Source organism: Metopolophium dirhodum, chromosome 4 (genome assembly GCF_019925205.1).
Source record: "Metopolophium dirhodum isolate CAU chromosome 4, ASM1992520v1, whole genome shotgun sequence".
NCBI lineage: Eukaryota > Metazoa > Arthropoda > Insecta > Hemiptera > Aphididae > Metopolophium > Metopolophium dirhodum.
Window position 1 is genome coordinate 10,713,187 of NC_083563.1, and position 23,413 is coordinate 10,736,599.

At 30.3% G+C, this 23,413-nt stretch overlaps 4 protein-coding genes across 5 annotated transcripts; 2 read left to right on the top strand and 2 right to left on the bottom strand.

The window, feature by feature from the left end:
* On the top strand, nt 1–10,111 carry LOC132943937 (uncharacterized). The gene is made up of 3 exons (XM_061013113.1): nt 1–256; nt 6,358–6,770; nt 7,444–10,111. Exons 2-3 carry the CDS (start codon nt 6,385–6,387, stop codon nt 9,359–9,361), a joined length of 2,304 nt encoding a protein of 767 aa, XP_060869096.1. The 5' UTR covers nt 1–256; nt 6,358–6,384; the 3' UTR covers nt 9,362–10,111.
* Nucleotides 10,112–10,574: 463 nt separating this feature from the next.
* Nucleotides 10,575–13,980, bottom strand: LOC132943941 (lipoyltransferase 1, mitochondrial). The gene is made up of 6 exons (XM_061013117.1): nt 13,812–13,980; nt 13,642–13,724; nt 11,487–11,925; nt 11,292–11,399; nt 11,038–11,227; nt 10,575–10,928 (listed from the first exon to the last, which is right to left on the bottom strand). The coding sequence occupies exons 3-6, from the start codon at nt 11,910–11,912 to the stop codon at nt 10,693–10,695; spliced, it is 960 nt and encodes a 319-aa protein (XP_060869100.1). The 5' UTR covers nt 11,913–11,925; nt 13,642–13,724; nt 13,812–13,980; the 3' UTR covers nt 10,575–10,692.
* An 83-nt stretch (nt 13,981–14,063) lies between these two features.
* LOC132943938 (large ribosomal subunit protein mL65) lies at nt 14,064–16,850 on the top strand. Its single transcript, XM_061013114.1, has 9 exons — nt 14,064–14,293; nt 14,375–14,594; nt 14,666–14,869; nt 14,941–15,085; nt 15,170–15,512; nt 15,590–15,757; nt 15,950–16,162; nt 16,228–16,357; nt 16,484–16,850. Exons 2-9 carry the CDS (start codon nt 14,377–14,379, stop codon nt 16,755–16,757), a joined length of 1,695 nt encoding a protein of 564 aa, XP_060869097.1. The 5' UTR covers nt 14,064–14,293; nt 14,375–14,376; the 3' UTR covers nt 16,758–16,850.
* On the bottom strand, nt 16,824–21,777 carry LOC132943939 (histone H4 transcription factor-like). Of its 2 annotated transcripts, XM_061013116.1 has the most exons (11): nt 21,657–21,777; nt 21,460–21,544; nt 20,239–20,397; nt 19,728–19,973; nt 19,525–19,664; nt 19,260–19,437; nt 19,026–19,172; nt 18,769–18,967; nt 18,448–18,714; nt 18,237–18,375; nt 16,824–18,165 (listed from the first exon to the last, which is right to left on the bottom strand). In XM_061013116.1, exons 2-11 carry the CDS (start codon nt 21,536–21,538, stop codon nt 18,088–18,090), a joined length of 1,632 nt encoding a protein of 543 aa, XP_060869099.1. In that variant the 5' UTR covers nt 21,539–21,544; nt 21,657–21,777; the 3' UTR covers nt 16,824–18,087. The 2 variants fall into 2 exon arrangements, with proteins under 2 accessions (XP_060869099.1, XP_060869098.1); XM_061013115.1 differs by having other exon boundaries at nt 21,460–21,749.
* Between the last annotated feature and the right edge of the window lie 1,636 nt (nt 21,778–23,413).

Consider the following 23,413-nt stretch of genomic DNA (forward strand, 5'->3'; position numbering starts at 1 on the left):
TCCGAAATCATTATCCACTATCCAGCCACCAGTTGTCGCGAGTCCCTGTGCGGTGCAACGTGGACGTAGTCGTTAACGTCAACAACTTCCGCAGCAGCACTTATTGGTGCTAACGTTTTGTTTACGAATTTATCTTCAAAAAAAAAAAAAGGGGTACAAGTCGTGCGAGTGTTAATATCATTCTTTTACTCGAACCGGTCCACGTCGATTCGATATTTTCATCATCGCTCGAGCCGTCAAACCGTTTTTTATTGGGGTAAGTCAACATACACGCACTCACGACATAATTTACTTCAATAATGTTTTATAATATTCATATAATACCCATGATATGTGTTTACTACCGACTACCTCTGCATAATCTATACATTATAATGATATAACGTCATAAACAAACGATCGGTTGTTTTTTTTATGCACACACGCGTGTCAAACATATTTTAAACACCTTAATCGCTGTGCCCCAGCTATTGGACAGGTATCTATTTGCTTTCGTTTTCAATCTGGCCGGACGGACGGCCCAGGTGTGCTGTACGCGGTCGCGGTATATATCACGTCCCCGCGGCATCGCGATAATCGTGCGAACGGCCACCGTACAGGAAAACGAATAATCGATACATTTGAAAAGCCCTTGACACCACTTCCACGCACTCCCCGTCGCGTTCAAACCTATTCGCCGAGGTTAACATTTTTTTACGAATCCCGTCGGTCTCTCCTTCGGCTGTTAGGTGCTACATTTCGCCGGAGCCGTCGCATCTCTCTGCACGCATAATACACGACCATTAAAAATATTGTAATAATATTCAGGACGGGCATTACAGTATCGAGTCTGGCGATTACTTAAGACGATTATTATCGTACACGCCAACCGTAATAATAACGACGACGATAATGATAATGACGATTAATGATAATAATTGCGCTTTGCGCACAACGTCCGGCTCACGGGTAACGTAAATTAAAAATATTTGTACGTGCGGTGTGCGAACGTGTGTATCTGCGTTATAATAATGATGTTTTAATAAAATATAATATATTGTGCGCCGCTGACGGAGCACACCCACCGCCCGAGAAAGGTCAACCGCGTCGCGGGGCGAACGAACTAAAATCCAATAGTGTATAATAATAGTAATGGATAATGGATTAATACCGTGTATTGCGTACACCCGGATGGGTATCGGTTTGTTTCTGGTTTTTTTTTTTTTTATTTTATTTTTACGCGCGTCTTCCGCCGTTCGACAAACATAATAATATTATTTTACGAGTTAATAATATATAATGTTTTGCCGATCGCAGGCGTCGTCGTGTACGAGCGAATACATCGAAACATTATTATTTCTGCACCGTGCGCCTACTATATTACTACCTATAAACATGATAATAATAATAATATAGGTACGAGATCGCAATGCACGTCGGTGGTGGTGGCGACGGCGGCGGCGGCGACCTCGTCCGATTTAATTAGTCGTAAAACAAAAATAATAAATATATTATACTATAAACGAAAACGGAAAAAAACAATTGTGAGCGTACGTGTGCCACGGCGATCCACGTCAAATCGAAAATGTTTTTATGCACGCTGGTTTTCGGAATTCGCGTACCCGCCTGAAATATATTAGCTACAGATATAATATGTAATACTCTAATACCTATCTACCACCACCGCGCGGCTGACGTAACCCGCCGCCGCAGCCGCCGCCATCACCTGCTGAACGCCGCCGTCGCTCATGTCGTACCTACATACGACATAATATTATTACGTATGGGTATATAGATAATGATATTATTATTATTATTATTATTATTATTATTATTATTATTATTATTATTATTATTATTATTATTATGACTATTATGGCTACAATAACGGTGGTCGGGATTACGATTTTTTTGCATCAGAAAAAAAAATTGAACTTCGCCACACACACAATGTTATACAAACGTGTGACGTCCGTGTGTCGGGAAATTTGTTCGCAAACTAGAAAATTTTTTTTTTAAATATATACGCGATACGCCTATATATGTTTTATTATAATATACAGATACGTGTGCGTGCTCGTGTGTGTGTGTGCGCATGTATATAATTTCATATAATATGTATGTTGGGTACTTGTTGCGCGAGTTTTTTTATTATTATTATTATTATTACTATTATTTCAAACGGATGTAATTTAATTTCGCCAAGGTCCACGAGATCAGACTACAATAACAAGTTTAAAAAATGTGTAGATATATATACGTACCTATATTATATTTACGGCCCGCGGACTTGTAGGATGCGTTTTTCTATAATATGTACGCATATTATATTATATGCAAACGACTATCAGACAGACTGTTTTATTATATCAGTAAATTAATGCTATTATTAAAAAAATATCCTAGGTATACCGTATATATATCTGTACATTTTCGAAACGGTATGTGTTATATATATACTTATACCACATAGGTACATATTATAATCGTGTGTAAAAATTATCGGATAGGGTATACTCATATTTCATAAATAACATTATACAAGTATGTATTCGAATGCAATCTAAAAATCTGTTCCAATACAACTACTATTCGGGACTCGGGAGGGATTAACATTTTTAACCACTCTTACCATATTATCAACTGCATAAGATACTCACTGCGATATCACATTAAATCGGTGCTTATATTTAATATTATTTACATATTTACTACATATTATTTACAATATTATGATAGGTACTGCAACGTACAAGTAAATATATAGTAGTCGTTATAATCTCACTCCTATTCTCATACTAAGCTACTGTGGATCATATAATAAGATAAGATATTATCGGTAGACATTTTTTTCAAATCAAACTTTAACGATTAATAGGTATATACTAGACACACGTAACTTGTATTCCTTCCATGTAAGTTATAAGTAATATATTGTATTATAAGACTTTCATCTCGTATGAGAGTACAACTGCAAACAAAAGATGGGAAAACTCCTTAAACCTGAAATTCGTATTATAAATAATATTGTGTCTTTGGTATATCATAAAATGTACAATACCCATCGTCGGAATTGATTTTGTAAGCGTATTCAACGCACGTCTTATTGTCTATTGACAGCATAGAGTGTAGACGAATGCACACACGTTGAATCCTACAAGAATATTAATACGAACTAATTAATGCGTGAGTAAATAAATTGTAACTTTATGGATGTTTAGGCGTACCTACTTATATAACTTTGGTTTGAAATTGTTCAGTCTAATGTTTTATGTTTATTCAAATTATGACATACCTGGGTTAGGCGAATATTTTGTATTTTATAATATTATCGCACGTAAAATAACTATATACGTTTACTGTAATAATTCGGTTAAAATAGTTATTTTATCTTGACAAAATAAGATTATGATTATTTGGAATTTGGGTAAAAATGCAGGTTTGCATGTATTACGCATTTATGACAAAGATCCAAGAATAAAAAACGTAGCTATATATAGCTAGACAAGCCGCAGTGCATGTTTAAAAATTATTATAACTAAACGCTAACGATTTTGACGGTAAAATATTTTCCGTGCATCGTAATTATTTCGTAAAATTTTTTACCGATATCCATTTAGATAAGTTGCATTGAAGAAATACCTATATTTTTTATTCCTTCTTTGTTGGCTATACCTATAATATGTTATCTTTTTATTTTAATCTCTTTGCCTCTAAAGTTTCTTGAATAATTTTCTGAATGTCGATAAGTTACGATGACGCAGACGCTTGTTATATTAATATTATGTACGATGTCACAATGTGAGCCCAAAAATGGGTACTTAGTTAAAATTATTGTTTGCAATAATTAGTTTTTCTTTATGAATTGTTATATTTTAACGGTTTAAAGATCAGATCACTGGTTGAGATTTTATAGAATTATAGTGGTAGTTTGCTATAGTATTTTACTATAGGGATAGGTACCAGGACTAAGGTACTAGGGACTACGCCCCCCCCCCCCCCCCCTCCCAATATATTATCATAAACGATATGCATTAATAAAAAATAAACATGAATAATAGTTTATATACAATTTAGTGAATATTATAATATACTGCAGAATGTTATTAAATATAAAATATAAATTTTCAGATGAAAATGTATTTATAGGTAATTCTTATGATATCAATTTTAAAATACTTTTCTATACTTATCCTTACAAACTACAATATAAAAATACAGAAGAATTTAATTTGTTTTGCAGCACAAACTATTATTAGCATTAATCTTACGCATAGTCGAGAAACTGCATAAACACATGCTACAGTGATATCATAGATATACTATATAGGTACTATATAGTATCTACTTATTACGAAACCACCATGAGGTTAACTTCACAGCGTTATTAAAATATCTACTATGGAAAAATATTTAACTCATTTAATGCAAATTGCATGATTGTGTATTTTATTCAAAACTTGAAACAAATATAATTAAAATTATTATTCATATAAAAACATTTTTTGTTACGCTTTGAAAGATCTTGGTATAATATTTATGTAAAATACATATTTTCTACTACAATTTTTTATGCAGTGGTGGTTTGTATCGAATATTTTTGTAGGGCACTCTAAGCTCTCCAAGCACCACCCGATCTCCGTCTATGTTTAAGATATTTACTTTGTGCTGGTATAACAGATTATGTAATTTATCATTAGCATTAATTTTTTAACTATATTATTCTGTCGAACATGTATATCGACATCATGGAAGTGCGTAAAATGTAAATAAAACTTAATATGTTAAGTGTTTTTAAGTGCATATATTTTTGAGAACTTAATTTAGTTTGATTATAATATATAGGTTTATTTATCGTTACCTAAATGCTACAACAATTTACAACCCTATCAAAAATATTTATGATAAACAAAGGTACAAATAAAGTGTAATATGTAGGGCTACGACCTCTATAAAAATACACGATAATATTATACTCATCCATTACATAATAATTATATTACGAGAAAAGATATAAATTTATTTTTCATTTCAGTTGCATTTAAAATGAAATAACCTTACCCTCTCAAAGATTATGAATCCTATTTGCACTTCTGCTGTTGAGTAATTTATGTCAGAACTCTATTATATTATATTATTATGTATAATAATGCAATTAGGTACTATAATGAGTAACAGAGTATAGGTACCGACTATTATAGGTACTGATGGTAAAATTTTAATTTGGCGAGACGTTATAATATGTTTTAAATGGTATTTATCTGTCAGGGACTATATTACTTTCACTTCACTACTTCAGTAGCAATTGTCTCGTGTACTCGATCATAATAATTCATAGGTATATTTTAATTTCTCTTGTAAATCATGCAATTTACTGTTGTACACATGTCGTTAATAATTAATCAATTAGAAACGTGAGATGGAATGGGGGGTACATCAAGGACGTTAAAGTGACTGTTATGTGGACTCTCACGTTCACATATATTATGGTAGGTATGTGGTGATACCATGTTACATCGATGACAATGTTTCATCAAAGTTCAAAAAAATATCAATCAACTTTAATGCAAGCCTTATAAATTTGCCATTCTATAGTTTTTCGATTGTTATTTTATTTTTAATAACTAAAAATGAATTATAATTTGGAAGGTTATCATTTTTACCACTTGCAGTGATGATTCACAATTCCTAGTAATTCAATAGAATATGTTTTGGACGACTAAATATATAGTGACTGCAATAATAATAACACTTAATAATCTGTTTTCTAGTTGGTTCGTGATTTTACCAGCATTATTATCTTTTATTATTATTAATAAGACATTAACAAAATGGTAATTGTAAAGTGATTATGATTTTAATATAAGAATAGTATGAACATTATTTTCACTATAGTAGAGGCATACATATTAATCGAAACCATATTATAATCGGCGTCCAAAATTTTTAGACCTTAAATTTTAAATTCAGATAGTGTTAGACAACTGTTCACAATGTTGAAACGGGGCGTGCCAGGCTTAATTAAATCAATACTAATATTGTCGTTCATATGACAGGGCGTGCCTATAGGGCCATTCAATTGCTAGTAGAATGATGTTCTACAAATATTTGGAGAGCGTAGTATGAATGATGAATTTTTTCTAGTTTTGAGACCTGTGCCAAGTCCTTGGTAATGCCTTGACACCAAACGAAAACGTTTGACGATTGATAACATCAAACCCTATAAACAATTTTTTACAATTTGATACGGTCATTTTATAATATAGGTACTTAACACATTTTACCAGATTAGAATTTCTAATATACCTATATTAATGTTGGCCTCATACTTGACTAAGTATTTCAATTTCAATTTTTAATAAATTATTCATTTTTCAGAGTTTGAATTGAGAAACCCGCCGCGACATGGCGACACGTACATCCATTATAGTGTTTGCAATACTATTGGCTTACGTATGCAATACAAGTGCCATTCTATCTGAACAGCTTGACTGTCCAGAAGATTGCGATTGTCATTTCTTCAGAATTAACTGGGTGACTGACTGTTCGGAAAGTAACTTGACAAGCATGCCATATGAAGGACTCGACGGCAATGTCTACGTACTTAATATGAACGGAAATCTCCTAAAAGAAATCGAACCGTTCCCGGCCGATATCAAACTTAGGACATTGCAGTTGTCCGAGAACTTTTTAACAAAAATTCAAAAAACAACATTTGCCGGACTCCATTACCTGTTGGATATAGATTTGTCATCTAACTTGATCAATTATGTTGATCCTGAAGCATTTGTGTAAGTTTATTTAGATAAACTAGGTACCTAGCCTCCTAGTTAATGTATATATATATATATTAGGTATTTCGTATGTATACGGTTGTACAAAGGATATTTAGCCCATGAAAGGATACGAGCTCTTACTTCGGTGTTTAACTTAAATCGTATTTAAATTAAACAAATTGAGTCACAGTTTTCACGTTTACTTATTCAAGGTCGATTCCATTGGCGGGTGACGTACCAACGTACATTAAATGTTTAAACGGCTAAACAGAATAATGTTACTATAAATATTTTAATTATCTTTTTCTATCCATCTAATCTTAAAATTAAACATTAAAAAAATGTTAAATATGTTACCCATAAACGTAATTTTATTCTTGATGCTAATTGCATGATTAGTATTGTCTTATAGCTTAATATTTGTTTAAGCAAAAACTGATACTAATATTATCACCAAACTGTTGGTTCATTTTGTAATGATTCTTTTAATATTCATTTAATCAATACATTTTTATTCTAATTAGATAGATTTATTACAATACAAAATAATAAAGAAATTAAAAAACAATATCTACTTTAATCTATTAAACACTTTTATAGAGAAATATTTGAAAATGAGAAAGTGTTTAAATACATGTTTAATAGCATAAATTATAAACTTATTTGATATTTGTTATATTTATTACAGGGATAGCGCTGGATTAATTACGTTAGAATTACAAGGAAATCCATTGGAACAAGTCGAAGGTCCATTCTTATACTCAAAGTCTTTGCTGTACCTATACCTGGCAAATAGTCATCTAACAAAATTATCACCACAGTTTTTCGCCAATATCAGTGGTCTAGACAAACTTGATATTTCTGGAAACCCTCTTCATATCATCGAACCAGGCATATTTGATCCCCTTACTAGTTTAAAACATCTAATTCTTAATAACTGCAATCTTACACACATATCGAGCGTAGCATTTAGTAGTCTTGGGCACCTTACGGTATTGGAATTGGCTGGAAATAGTCTTAAAAGTCATGTTGACTGGACTTTAATACTGGGTAATTTAGGCAGATTGGAACATCTTGATTTAAGACAATCGGGTGTATCAAATTTACCAGAAAATGTTTTTTTCAATAATACTTGGCTAAGAGGTTTGGTGTTGGCTGAAAATGAATTATCTGATCTCGATGTGGCTACTACTTTAGGTCACAATTTAGTTCATTTAGATTTTCTTGACCTCAGTTACTGTCATTTAAAAGGACCTTTGTCTGAAGATGCGTTTGCTAATGCTACAAAATTGCGTACCCTCATATTATCTGGAAACCATTTATCTGCAGCAGACTTGGCAGTAGCTTTATCGCCTTTATTAAAGCTTGTGAAACTTTCATTAAGAGACTGTGGATTGACACGGTTGCCTGCTAACACATTCCATAAATTTACTAGCCTACAAGAATTGGACATATCAAGAAATCCTTTGAACAATGCATTTACAGCACTTTTATCTCCATTAGAATCGTTGGAACATTTAGATATGGGTTATAGCAACTTGCAAAGAATATCAAGAACGACTTTCTTAAAAATGTCTGCTTTAAAAACGCTTATTTTATCTGGAAATAAACTTAAAAGTCTTGAATCAGGTTTATTCCAAAATCTTACGCGTTTAGAAGTATTAGAGTTGAATAACTGCGGACTTAGTCGTCTAAATGATACAGTGTTCTATGATAATTTTACATATCCAGACTTGGAAGAGTTGAGACTTTCGGGAAATCCTCTTCAAGTTCCCGAAGAAGGGCCAATACTACCACCTCAATTATCTGGTTTAAAAAATTTGGATATGAGTAAATGTAATTTGAGTCATTTGCCTGTTGATGCTTTCACAACAACGCCCAACATTAGCCAGTTATTGTTGAATGATAATAAATTAAAGAGTGACGAAGAAGGATCTATGAAATTTTTAGAATCATTAACTGGGTTGGAACAGTTGGACTTAAGTTTCAATAATATAACGGCAATTAAACCTGATAAATTTGGATATAACCATCAACTTATGTCGTTACGACTGGTCGGTAACCCTTGGAAATGCGACTGTTATGTTGTAGATATGTGGGAATGGGCTGCATCGTCTAAAGGAAATATAGGAGTGTTGGTTGGTTCAACAAAATCAATTGCTTCCAATGTTAACAACAAAAAGACCAAAGGATTGGTGTGCAATTTCGATCCTAAGAGCACGCCTGTTAAGGAAGCTAAACTAAGAAGACCTGGAAGAGAGCTCACATCTAGTGTGCAACGCACGTGGGCCAGGTATGTGCGCGAGGCGAATTGTCCACACAGCCCAGTGGCAGCAAGACCAGCCAGAATCGTTACTAGAGAAGTTCACGAGTACCAGCCAATGTTATCAGAAATTGAAAAAGAAACAGAAAATAAATGGTTACCTCTTATAAGCTTCTGTGCTGTTTTGTTGTTGGTTTCAGTAGTGATGATGAGTGTTTTAATAAAGCGTAAAGAAAATCCAACAAAGAAAGATAAAGACATTTCATGTGATTATTCACAAGAAGACAATGATGTGGTGCAATTTAAAGGAACTAAAAATGTATCTCGTAGAACTATAAAATGACAAACTTGTACTAGATAAATTAAATTCCAGTTATTACAGTTTGTAAGTCTTAAGTAAATATTTTCATTATTATTATAATTTTTTTTTTTTTTTAGTAACCAAGCACGTTTTACCACGTTCTACGTACCAAACAAAACATTATAAAATTTAATAAATGTATACTTGGAATTTTGGAACTTTATCATTCTTTGTATTATGTTTAAATTATTATCCAATATTTGTTTTCCTAGCAGAAAAGTTCCTAATGGTAGTTGGTTGTCAGTGGTGTTGGATACAGTCAATCAAAAGCAATGTTTCTCACTTTTATATTTTCATTCCTAATGCAAGGTCATTCAGTGCAGGGTAATAGTAAACTTGCACATTTTTAAATAAACAATAGACTAGGTACTAGTCGAGTTTCACTGTTTATTTTATTTTAATTATTATTCGGATTGACTGATCAAATATATATTGTATATTCTAGTTATTAAGCTTTTAATGTATTATTTATGCACGCTCTCTGTAAAGCAATGTCAGACCATAGATTATGATTTTAGTCTTCGACCGTATATTATTATAATCACGGCTTAGGATTATACGCATATATTACTATTTATAGAATACAATAATTATATTATAGATTATCAACCTAATATAATTGGCTAAGATTATTTAGATGTAGAAAAATAAATATTCATTATTCTTGTTATGATAAATGTATCTATTAAATGAAATGTATATCTTATTATAGTATAATAATTTTTAACTATATTTCATACCATGTTATTTGTCCTATTGTGATTCTCCTAATGATCTTTATCATTTTAATAGAACAAACAAACATTTAAATTTATAACAGTTAAACCTTTAAATTTTAATTACTGTGTACCATTATTATTTACTATACTTGATGATTATTAACCATACAACATGAATGTGCATTAGTTTTTAAATTTATTTTAAAACTCGTACAATTTAATTTTAAAAATAAAATATTTTTTTAACTATCATTATTTTAAAGGGAAAACACGATTGACATACAATATGTCTAATAGGTCATTGCATACTTTTTTTAGTGACATTATACCATCTCACTAAAATAAACAAAAACCAAACACGTATTTGGTTGCCCACTAGGTGTAATGCATTCAAGGCTCAAGAATCTAAACAAAAGAAAAATTAAATTGTTCTTATGAAATATCAAACTGTACAATGGAAATGATAAGGAATCACATTGTGTCAGATAGTTAATCATTAATTTTAATATTTAATCATAACATAAATCAACACAACATATTATATTTTACTACAGTAATTACCTAATATAAAAATAAAACTGATATACTATAAAATTACATTTCAATGGTTTTTAAATGCTGTTTTATCTCTTCCGCTACATTCATATTAAATTTTTCATTAACCAAGTGGTTCAAACTTACATTATAGGCTGTAGCAACGTTTTCAATAATGCCATTTTTTACAGATAAAATAACAGATTGTTCATTACATTTAACAGTTATATTAAACTTTGGCGTTCGTCCATATATCCATTCCCAGCTCTCCATTTCATTTTTTATTTCATTGAAACCTGTTTAAAAAATGAAAAAAAAATGTTTCAATATTTTATATTACTTGTAAGAAATATACATAGATGTTATATGCTTTTATATGTTGATTTCTATAAAAAAAAATATTACCAGGGAATGTTTGTTCATTTGGTGTTACATAATTAAATCCTTGATTTATTGTTGTTGTATTGCCTACTGTTTTCAGGTATTGTAAACCAACAGCAGTCATTAATCTATTGATACACACTTTGTTATTAATTTGTGTCAAATTCAATACATCTGATGTTACACTAACTGTGGCATTGGTTTCAATATTTTTCTAAAAAACATTACAATGTTAGGAGTTACATAATATTTTAATAATTAATTATTGTGCAATTTACTTCACGTTTTCTCAATAAATTTGACATCAATTCTCGATTGCAATTAACTAATAATGTACAATGGTGGTATGCATTAGGTCTTCCCAACTTGGAAGCCGTGCCAGATATCTATATATAAATTAAATTTCTTAATACATTAAAGCTGAAGAATAATTTTTTCATTACGAGAAAATCAAATTAATTTAAACCCTTAACTTTGTACATATTATCTATTACAATATCTTCTCGTTTATTAATTTCTGTTACAACATTCCATTCATTTTTTAATGTTTCAACAATTAGTTCTAAATTTTGTTTCCTGTTATAAATGTCTCTGTTCGTGAAAAATGTCATATTGAGATTTTTATTATCATGAAATACTGTTCCACCACCACTATTCCTTCTTGCTATCCGTAAGTCAATAGCTGGATCAAAATTTACTTCCAACCAAGGATTTTGATGGCGGCCAATTACAACGCAATTACTGTTTATCCACAATAGCAACATAGATTTATTAGTGAAGTCTGAATATCGGTAGTACCAGTGTTCCAAGGCAAGGTTTTCAAATACATCTGTCGATCTTGATATCAAAACGGTCTTTTCAATAACTGATGAATAAAATCTTCGAACAATAAAGGCCATAACTAACTTGAGCCTGAAAGTAAATTTGAGATTAAAGTTGTTGGTTATTTCATATAAAAATGCATAAATCATTTAGTTTTGATATTGGCAAATTCTGTATAATTTAATTAATAGCCAAATAACATTTTATTTGGGCATGATTTAATAATTTAAAAATGCATTTTTAGGATAATACATTTTTGGTAGATAATACAATATATATTTTGCAGTGTGCCAGTGTCTCGTGGGTTATCTATTCTGTATCCACTAAAAAATTAGTAGAATTTGAGATAATTTTTAATTTTCAACATACTTTTGCAAGATTACACGTGATTTAACAGTATTTTGATTTCAATTAAGAGATGACTTAATAAGTAATACTTGTTTTTTTTGTTATTGGTAGATAGGTAATATTAAAAATGTAGAAAATTTCAATTTTGATACAAAACCATATTTTAAACCATATTTGTCCAATTCAACCATATGTCAAACCATATTTTAAAATTAATGTAATCAAATATAGGCTATACCATACCTACAGTACAATGATTAAATGTATTTGACCTTTTTACTGAACAGTGAACATATAAAAAAAGCACGATAACATATTAACTATGTAACAAAAAATATATGAAAATCTATCAACCCAAAATAATAAGTCGCTGCAAAATTAAAAATGTTATTGCGAAATCATCATAGAGACATTTTATGGAACAATAACAGATGTACGCCGTACAAGTGTACGGCCAACAATATAATATTATTAGGTATCTATTATGTATATTAAGATTATCTATTATAGCGGCAAATTAAATTACATTTTAATTTAGGTGTCATTTAAACTAAAAGTATATATGTACTTATGTGCCATACTTAAAAGTTAAAATATTAATGAACGATGAAAACCATAGTCCTTAGACAGTGCCGAATAGGGTAAGTACCAGCCCGCAGAGTCTTATAAGTTATAAGATTTACTAGCCTAAATCCCATTAAAATGAGTTAGAAAAAATAAGTTTAAGAGGACGCTACACAGACATTCGTTGCCTCTGTCTTACAAGTACATAACATGGTAAATTTTACGCTCAGCAGATCACGTTTAATTCCGTTAGTTTAAAAATTAGAGCGAATCAACTTATTGTAAAATTTAAAGGTAAGATTATTATCTAGGACATTTTTTATTACATTTTAATTATTGAGTATTTTAAATTGTAAATTGTTTGTACATCGTAAAATACTCATAACTGAGATGCCCTAGATAATAATCTTACCTTTTAATTACATAAGAGGTCAATTCACTCCAGTTTTTAAACTAACGGAGCTAAACGTGATCTGCTGAGCATAAAATTTACCATGTTATGTACTTGTAAGACAGAGGCAACAAATGTCTGTGTAGCGTCCTCTTAAACTTATTTTTTCTAACCTATTTTAATGGGATTTAGGCTAATAAATCTTATAATTTACCATGTTACACATTTGTAAAACGGAGACAGCAATAAATGTCTTCTAAATAATTTATCTACCAACATTTTGTCAGGCTGAGTATAGCTCAATGAGTTTAACTTGGTAACTCGTTGGTTCCATTTGGGAGTGTCCTTAGGTTAGTTTTAGTTAGATCGGTACAATATAAAATTTATTAAAATTAAATGTACATTATAATTATCAATATAGGTAAATAAATTATCTACAGATCTTTGACAATGTTTTTAAGAAAACATGAAAAGACAAGCACAAATATAGATAATAAACATACCGGTCTGGCACTCTGGCGTGCAGAAAGATAAGTGTCGAAGTTTCTAGTTTCTACCACAGATTAAACCAGATTTACCACAGAAACTGAAAATTTCAAAAAAATAAAAAATCTGTGCTTTTACGTTGAATTTTCAAGGTGGAATCGATTGTCTGATAAGTGATAATAATTACATTCACATAAAAAATATGCATATTATAATATTTCTATTATAGAGTGATTATTACTTTATGATTTCTATCTGTCTATAGACAAGAAATTACATATCATTATAGTATTTTTTTAAACCGGACATTTGTTGCTGTCAATATAGATAAAGTGAAAATATTCGAGTTTTCCACCACAACCATAGATGAAAAATATAGATTTCTTCTGTATTATCTGTGACCATACCCCTCACCGGTGAACTGAGCAGTGATAACTGATAAATGATAATAGAAGTACAGAACGCATGACAAATTAAAATATTAAATACATTTCAGTTTACTTTACAATTTACAACGCGACGACGGACGAATTAATTATTTATTTATTTATTTATTATACATAATTTATACTTAATTCGTATATTATATTATAGTAATAATAATGTTCGGTTTGAAGGTTGAACGTCAATAGTAAATTGTTGGGATTCTGTTTAATTATCGGCTCTACGGTAAGTGAAACAATTTATCAAATTTATGTCATGAATTTTCTTTGACGTTTACCTAAACTACTATTTTTATTTGTTGTATAGACATGTTGACCGTTCGAATTCCCAAATATAATGTACCAAAAGTATTCGGTCGATCGCTTTCCTCTGCGTACGTTTGTCGTCAAGAGAGCCGCGCACAGTATCCACCTATTGTAGATGTTAAACCTGAGCCGACACTGTTGCGCCAAGAACTGACTGATCATGAAAAAATTCGTAACCTCAGTACAGTCGAAGAAAAATCTATCGGCATAAACATGCCCAGGTTCGATTGATTGATTGAAAATTACAAAATATTATAGGTATTGCTTAACATATACCGTATTGATTATTTAGATATTATGGTTGGCAGTCATTAGTGGTAAAAGATAAAGTAATACCATATGACTTCTTGCCATTTGCTCAGACGGTAACAAAGACAAAAATATATGAAGTAGACACTCTTCCCAATCGACTTTCAAATGACGATTGTCAACAATTCATCGACCGTATAAAACCTCAGCTAGAGGATAGTTTGGTATTTGAATACAATAGAAATAGGTTAGTAATAATATAGGCTGTAAATAATTATTTAGATTTGATTATTGAAAAATTATTAAATCACTTTTTAGAAGCAGAGGTAAAGTAATAAAATCTGACAGAAATATTGGTGAATCCGGATCAACAAATGAATTGGCTAAAAGTATAGCAGAACAAGTAAATCGTTTATTCTTAGCCAATCTGGCAGCTGATTATCCACATTTATTTGAAGCTCAGGTATGTTTTTGTTTTTATCAATTTAATTTATAATATATCAAATCATCATTGTACCTATAACGATTAATTGTTAATTTTAAATAGATCGATTATGAACCTCGGGTTGAAGGATTCTGGAATGTACATGGATTTGCAGCCACTAAAGAAGATGAAAAAATGAGAAAGAAAAAAAATGTACCTAAAGAGAATTTGAAAAATCCTGTTGATAGATGGATACATTATTTTGGTCGACCTACAATACAGGTGCGACATAATTTACCTTTACCCTCAGTTCCCCTAGATAAATGGACGTTAACTACTGCTCAGTCTGCCACTTCTGATATTCCAAAGACTGCATTCAAAGAATTTGGTATTCCTAATTATGATTATGATCCTACAATTTATCATAAATTACCTTATGAAAGGAGACATGGCATCAGTATACCAGGTTTGTTACTAATTATATAATGAAAAAAGATATACATATAAAGATTGATAAGATACTTATATTGAAAATGACTTCAGGTTTTTGGCCAAATGATCAACAAAAATTTGGTCTGTTGTCCATACACACCAATGAGTACTTAGAAGATAGACCACCAAATTTTGGTGAATCAGAACACCAAGAAGCTGTTCATGCCCAAGCAATATTAGCATCATTCGCTTGGTTGATAGGTCAAGCCTCTTATCAAGGTAAAACTGTTATTTTTAATACTTTAAAACTTGATTCATCCTCTCATTTGGAATTTAAAATGGGTAAAAGGATTGGGATTGTGTTAATACCTCATCATTATATATTACAAAATTAGAATCAATTCATGCAATTTTTTTTTATCTAGTCAACAATATTTTAGTTGTTTGTATATAAAGTAAAATTGTTTGCAGGTTTTACAGTTTGCAATGAACTTACATATCCTCTTGTTAATCAATCAATTATTACAAATGGTAAGACATGGTCATTTTACATGTATCAATTAAATACTATGCGCTTCTTTAAAAGTCAAGATGATATCAACCGTCCAATTGCTCCAAGTAACATTTGTTGGGGAACAAAACAAACAGAACTGTTTCACAACATCACAGATGACCGCATTGTTGGTACGTAATTAATTATTAACTGCCATAATACAACTATTACATGCTGTAAATGTATCGTGTTGCAGGTTGGAATGATGATGTGTTAAAAGATCTTTTAAGTTGTTATGTGAATATCCCTAAATCACGAGATCACGAAATGTGTCCATATCTTGGTAAAGAACAAGTAGTGGCAAACATAGATGATATTAAAAAAAGGTAAATTTAAATTTAAAATATGTATTAATTATTAATTAATTTCCTTATCATAATATATTAAATATAAGAATAACATGGTGTGTTCAAAATAAACTTACAAATTACAATAAATATATATTTTTATAGGGTATGGTTACATGATAGATACAAAGTTTTAACATCTCACAGACCTAGGCATCGTCTTTTACCTGAAGTTTACGATTGGGAGCATATTTATAAGATTGAACATGAAACCAGACATTTTGAGGCCAGGAGACGTTTCTTTGAACTTGAACAGGATCCACTGAATGAGAGAAGACTGGATGACCATTATGGGCCTTACATACAACGCAAGGATAGAGATAAGGGCAGAAGAATTAGGAAAAAACGATTCGATGACATGTATTATCCTGATGTCTAGTGCGCTATTATTTTTATTGCTTTAAATTACTTTTTAAGGTATTTGTTAGAAGAAATATTAAATATATGAAATAAAAGTATAATATATTTGAGCTATTATTCAACATTTTTCTACAAGAATTAAAAAATTGTAATGAATTTATAAATTGATTAAATCTTAAAAAAATTATATACAATACATAACTACTACCAAGAAAAAATACAAAAATATGAAAAATGTTTATATGCATAGTTTAGGTATACACAATTACAGACATAATTCTTATTATGATACGAGTTGTAAAATAATTATAAATTATCTATTTAGAATTTTAATTTACAAAGAATAAGTATTGTCATTAAATTTAGAGTATACATCATAATTCATAATATACTACACCAACTGTCTAATCTATATAATATTATAATCCTCCCATTTCCAGCAATTATTTAGTTATTACATTTTTCTAACAACGACTTGTCCATCTAATCTAAAATCAATGATATTTTTAATTTTAGTATTTAGTAAATTTTCACAGTGAAAACTAGTAAAATGCAATACATTTATTATAAGTATAATTACATTTTTTAGTTATTAAGTAATTTGTAATAATACGTTAGTGAAGAAAGTTATTTTATTAATATTACTCAATTGAAATTAAAATATTTAAATACAAATATGTAAATTCAATATAAATTATAACAATAATTACAAATTGCTTAATATTTTCAAGCAAGTAATTAAATTGTGATAAATATTGCATATTTGCTTCAATAATTTTGTTCTTGTAGTCCAGGTATATTACCTGCTTATAAGTATTAATACATTTGGATTCTTTATTTAATTAAAAATATTTTTGGTGGTATTATGGAAACAGGTTTATATAAAAGACAAAACAATTTATTATAATCCGTACATACTATATTATCACATCGTTAATTAATTTTTGTCACTGATCAATAATTAATGTACTTATTTTTTATATTGATCAGCAAACCTACAAATTATGTTGTTAATTAAACAAAAATATAGTTATTTTATAGATATTCAATTAAATATGTTGAAAATCTTAAGGAATACAATTTTTCAGTTCACAAAAAATCTTAAAGTTTAATAGTCTACTAAACTCTATTCAAAATGAGATCGGACCTCGGCGGCCGAGTTGTGCACATGGGCGTGGCTTTGTTCTGCGGCTCAGTCTGACGCGCCGCCGCCAACGATCCTTGGTGGAGGCAGGCGCCTGACCGTCACGAACAAAAACTGGTCGCCGCCGAGGTCCGATCTCATTTTGAACAGACTATAGTTTATCTTAAATATGTATTCAATAACGATAAACTAATTTTATCTTAAATTACTCAATATCATCATTGTCCTCATCATCACTTGTACATGATAAAATATCAACAACAAATTCTGTTGCTTGCTTATCCTGGAATCAAATAATTATCGTATAAAAACCATTTTAAACATAATATCAATAACTATAAATATTAAACTGACATTGCACGTAGTTTGACTTTTTTTCCTTACAACCACTTTGTTGGGATTGATCAACTTAACTTTCTTTTGTTCTTGTATGTCTAGACATTCATATCTTGACGTTTGAAGTTTATAATACCCGTCGTCGTCTTCAATGTACCTGCGAACCAATAATAAATACAAATTGAATTAAACTAAAAAAAATTATTCACACAAAAAGTAAATTTAAAACCTGAAACGTTTCAAGCCAACTGGTTTGTGGAAGTTATGATCAGTTTTTAAATGTTTGGTGAGAAATGAACCTCTTAGGAACAAATCACCACACACATGACAATAATATTTATACAGTTCTTCTGCATTGTAATGTTCTACTCCTATATGCTTTCGCATTGTGTACTCGCTTCGACATGAAAAATCACAGCCGTCCTTTGAACATTTGAATAGCGGACCTGGTGCATGTTTTCGTAAGTGTGTAGTAAGATCTACTTTGCGCACAAATCTAAAAATTAAAAACTTAGCATATTGTGAAAATATTATGTCATGTTATACTTGCTTGGATTTACATAAATGACATCCAAAGGGTTTTATATCTAAGTGACGGTAACGTATATGAGTGGATAGTTGTAATGCTTTCGAAAACGATGCATCACACTGATGACATTTAAAATAATTTATATGAAGGCGAACATGCTGTTTTAGAAGTCGTTCACATGAAAATGTTTTTTTACAAAATTTACACTGATTGCTTTTGTCTGAAAAATAATAATTTCTAAAATTATAATATGTTAATAACATTTATTTTAAGTTTACCTTTATTTGATTGTCTACAGTGATCTTTCAGTTTAGTGTAAGTGGAAAACATAATACCACAGTTAGGACAAGCACATGTTTTTTCTTGAGTGTGGCTTTTTATATGGTCTACTAATCGGTAACGCACGGAAAATTGTAAAGTACAATCTGAAAAAAATATTTGCAAAAGATAAAAATGATTAAGTTGATGATGCTGATGAAAATAATTTTAAGATACATTTATTATTTACAAACCTGTCCATGGGCAGATGAAGTTAGAATTGTTGAATTTTGAAAAATCTAAATGCTGAGCTACATGATATGCATAGTATTGCATACATTCAAATCGATCATTACAATTTTTCCAATTACATTCAAATTCACTTGGTAAATCTGGTAAGATGTTAGCACCATCACCATTCAATTTACATCCCTTAATATAACATAAAATATTTATTATGTAGTAATTAAAAAATTTAAATTGTTAATGTGCAGGTTTTTATTGCAGGAATGTACATACAGGTATTTCACAGAGATTTAAAACAGCCAAGCCGACACATTTAAGCCGTGTGTGATATGCATGGAAATTTACATGAGTTGTAGATTTCACCTCGCAGTTTGATTGGAACGTACAATTATTCCATGAACATGTAAACCATTCTGAAGATGATTTCTTGGTTATAAAATTGTAAAGTAAAAAAAAAAAATGTTAAACCAACATACTTTCTTTGTTGCCCTGCCATTCTTCAGTCCATAAATAATCAACATGCTCAGCAACATGTTGAAGATAAATTTTTATATCAGTTGATTCATAATTGCATTCAACCCATCTACAACAGTAACTCATTTGTACCCGATCCAAATCCAATTTCTTTTTTCTAGGTTGTTGCTTCTTGCACTCTTTCAAGTTATTTAAATCCAAGCTAGACTTATACGACTCTGAGTCATCTGAATTATTGGTAACAACACCTATTTAAAAAAATAGTGTTTATAGTTAATAGGTACCTAAGTTAATTTCCTTAAATGAAAAATTAAAAGAAATGGAATTAAGAGCTATTTTTTTAATACCTATCCAAAATTATTAAAATATTTTAGATATTATAATCAATTCAGTATCATTATTTATAATCTTATAATTCTATAATAACTTAACAGTTGCATTGTTAAATAAATTTTTTTTTTGTTTAGGTATAATAAATAATAATAGCAAGTGACAAATATTAAGGACAATTACATTTTTTAGCGACATATTTTTTTTCTTCAGGAACATTGCCTTCACGGTGAGCTAGGACCCATTGCTCACACCAGTACTGTTTGTCTTCCATCATGGACATTGAACCGCAGTCAGTCTTCTGATCAACCGACAAATATGTCTGTGCCGCAAACATTGAATCTAAACACACATGTATATATGAGTTATTTTATCAATAGAAAATGTAATTGACCCAATAGTTTCCAACATTCTTTCGTTGGGGTACATGATGGTGCAGTGTTGAATTAAGGCTAAAAACTGGAATTTAATAGTTATCTGAATTTAGAATTTTGGGTGTGATATTCAGCTAACTGTTTTAGTAGATATACTTAATTACCTACATTTCATGATGACTAGATGAAAAAATAAAATTAAACTCGAGTAAAATAAAAAGAATATTCATTATTATGCATTAAAATTAATGTAGAAATGTACGAATAATTTATCTAATCTTAAACATTATAATATAATATAATACAGTATTATATATGAAAGACATACATTTAATTTTAACTTCCTTAGGTGCTAGTATGAACACTAAAATTGTTGTTGGGAAATAGTCAAATAATTGTGTTTAGTTGTTTTTATTTTTTATATTCCTTTATACACAAATATTTCAGCCTGTGACTGCGGGAATTGGTGTAAATATACATTTTAGAGTTATTAGAATAATTTGTTAATTTCCAGACTTCCAGGAGCTACTATATACTCTAATCCCCGTAAATTTACCCACTTGTTTTTTGTGCATGCAGAGTATGGTGAAAATGTTGTGACAATACAGTTCACTGTAGTTCTATAGTTTCACACCGCGAAACACTACGGTGTATACGTAGAGAACTTGTATTGTCACAACGTTTTCAGTATTTCACCATAATCTATTTGCGTTATAAAAGTGTGTAAACATACGGGGAATAGAGTATATTTGGTACTTTGGAAGAATCATTCATTTAAATTTTTAATATTTTTGTAATCTATGTCTTTCAGTGACGTAGGTATAGGTGTTTTATTATTGACAACCATTTTAAAATCTACTTTTCGCCACGAAATTGCCTTTATATAAAAAATAACTGACAACAAATTCATAACCAGTGCGTTTGTACTATATTGATTTGTTCACCTTAAAAATTATAATTTTATTCTGAAGACAATGTGATTTAATGAGTATTATTGTATTAGCTATTAATGTCGTCAATGTCGACTTACCATCGTTGGACTTGCACTCGTCGGTCCGTCGTGTCTTCCTCCTCAGATTATATGTGACATTATTGCTCTCCGCATTCATCTTGCACTATTATAAATCGCAATAATCACATTTAATAATGTAACAATAAGTAATACGAATACCTGTGACGGTAAACGAGAAAACAATTCAACAATTGAAACAACCAACAATAAGGTACCTTATCTACACAAGTCCCAAACAAAACGCCGCTTATAAAAGGCGGGCGTGAGTCGCAAGATTTGTGTCAACAATGGATTACGATTTGCTATTCCTATGGGGTATGTTTTATTGTTATGTTGTCATTGATAACGGCCGATTACGAGTTATCACTTATCAGGCAAATTACAAGCAAGTCAACAACTTACTGTTAAAGCACGATTTATAGGTATATCGTATATCTTAAATCGTGTGTTACAGTGTATCAGTAACGGACTTCGTGAAGTTGGCCCACCTAAGTACTTCATTTTATTTTAAATCTATGCCATTATTTTGCAAGTATTTGCAAGTCTATTTTCAGAATTTTCAAGTCCAAACTTTCACCGTGAATCCAAAAAATGTAATGATGGGCCAACTTCACGTAGCCCACACAATTTGACCGAGAACTTCGAAATCGGTATCAAACGAAAGCTAATGATTAGCAAGTATTTATTTTAAGATCAGTGAGAGTACAAAAAAGTTGGCGGATTAATTTCAGGACGTTAATCCAGCAGAACTTGCCACACAAATTGAGTCATTTAAATGTCTGTTTGCTTCTGAACTTAAGTCTTGTAAGTTGTAACAGTGTTTTTGATATGACTAAATTACTAATAATTAAAAATAATAATTTAATTAATTGTTTCCCTGACTTATTAACGGCATTTTACTTGTTCCTTACATTACCGGTTACTGTGGCGAGTGCAGAAAGGACATTCTCAAAACTTAAATTAATTAAAAATTATCTAAGAAGCATCATGTCCCAAACACGGCTTAGTGGTCTTGCGATGATTTCGATAGAAAATGAGCGTGCTAAAAAATTGAACTTATCGTTATTGTTGAAGACGTTTGCTCAAGACCGTAGCAGAAAAAAATCATTTTCATTGTAAATAAAATATTATTATTACTGTTTCCGAAATTATAATTCAATAAATTATTAATTTACTATAAATATATATTTTTTTTATTGCATACAATAAACAACCCAATGTTTAGAAATTTAAATTACAGATATAGGGCCTCCAAAAAATTGTATCCACGGGCCTCAATGATCGTAGTTCCGCCACTGAGTGTACATATTCCATGGCGGCATATAAATAAGAATAAGTAGGCATATGTAAATTAAGCGAATGAAGTAAATTAAAAACACAAATCAGACAATTCTCTCGGACATACTTATATAGATTTTTCATCGAATGGATAGAACCAATAGTGTTCACATTTAGATCCTAAAAAAAATGTTTTCATATATAAATATTCTTAACACAAATATTATAATACCATACCAATAGGGTAAACTTGAATAAAAAGTATTGCAGTAACTATAGAAAATAATTCAAAAATAGGGTAATATTTGGACAATAATATTTTTATACATTGAAAACGCAAGTGACCGAAAACAATGTTTATGTTTTTTGGTACTAGAGAACTTCCTTTATAATATTTTTGTACGTCCGATGACGTCAAAGCCTTACTTGTACCACAAGAGATGCTGACAGTAGTGATAAAGACAATTTAAATAATTTTTTTACAGAAATTAATATTTAACGGTATTGTAAACATAATGATGTACCTAATTCGATAAAAATAATAATTGTAGTTGTAAATTCAAGGCTGGGCATTAACGAGTTAAAAGTTAAAATTAAGTTAATTAACTCGTTACTTTTTTTCAAGATTAACTTGTTAACTTCAAGTTAATTTTATTTCAAAAGTATCTAAACTAAGTTAATTTTCGTCCGAAGA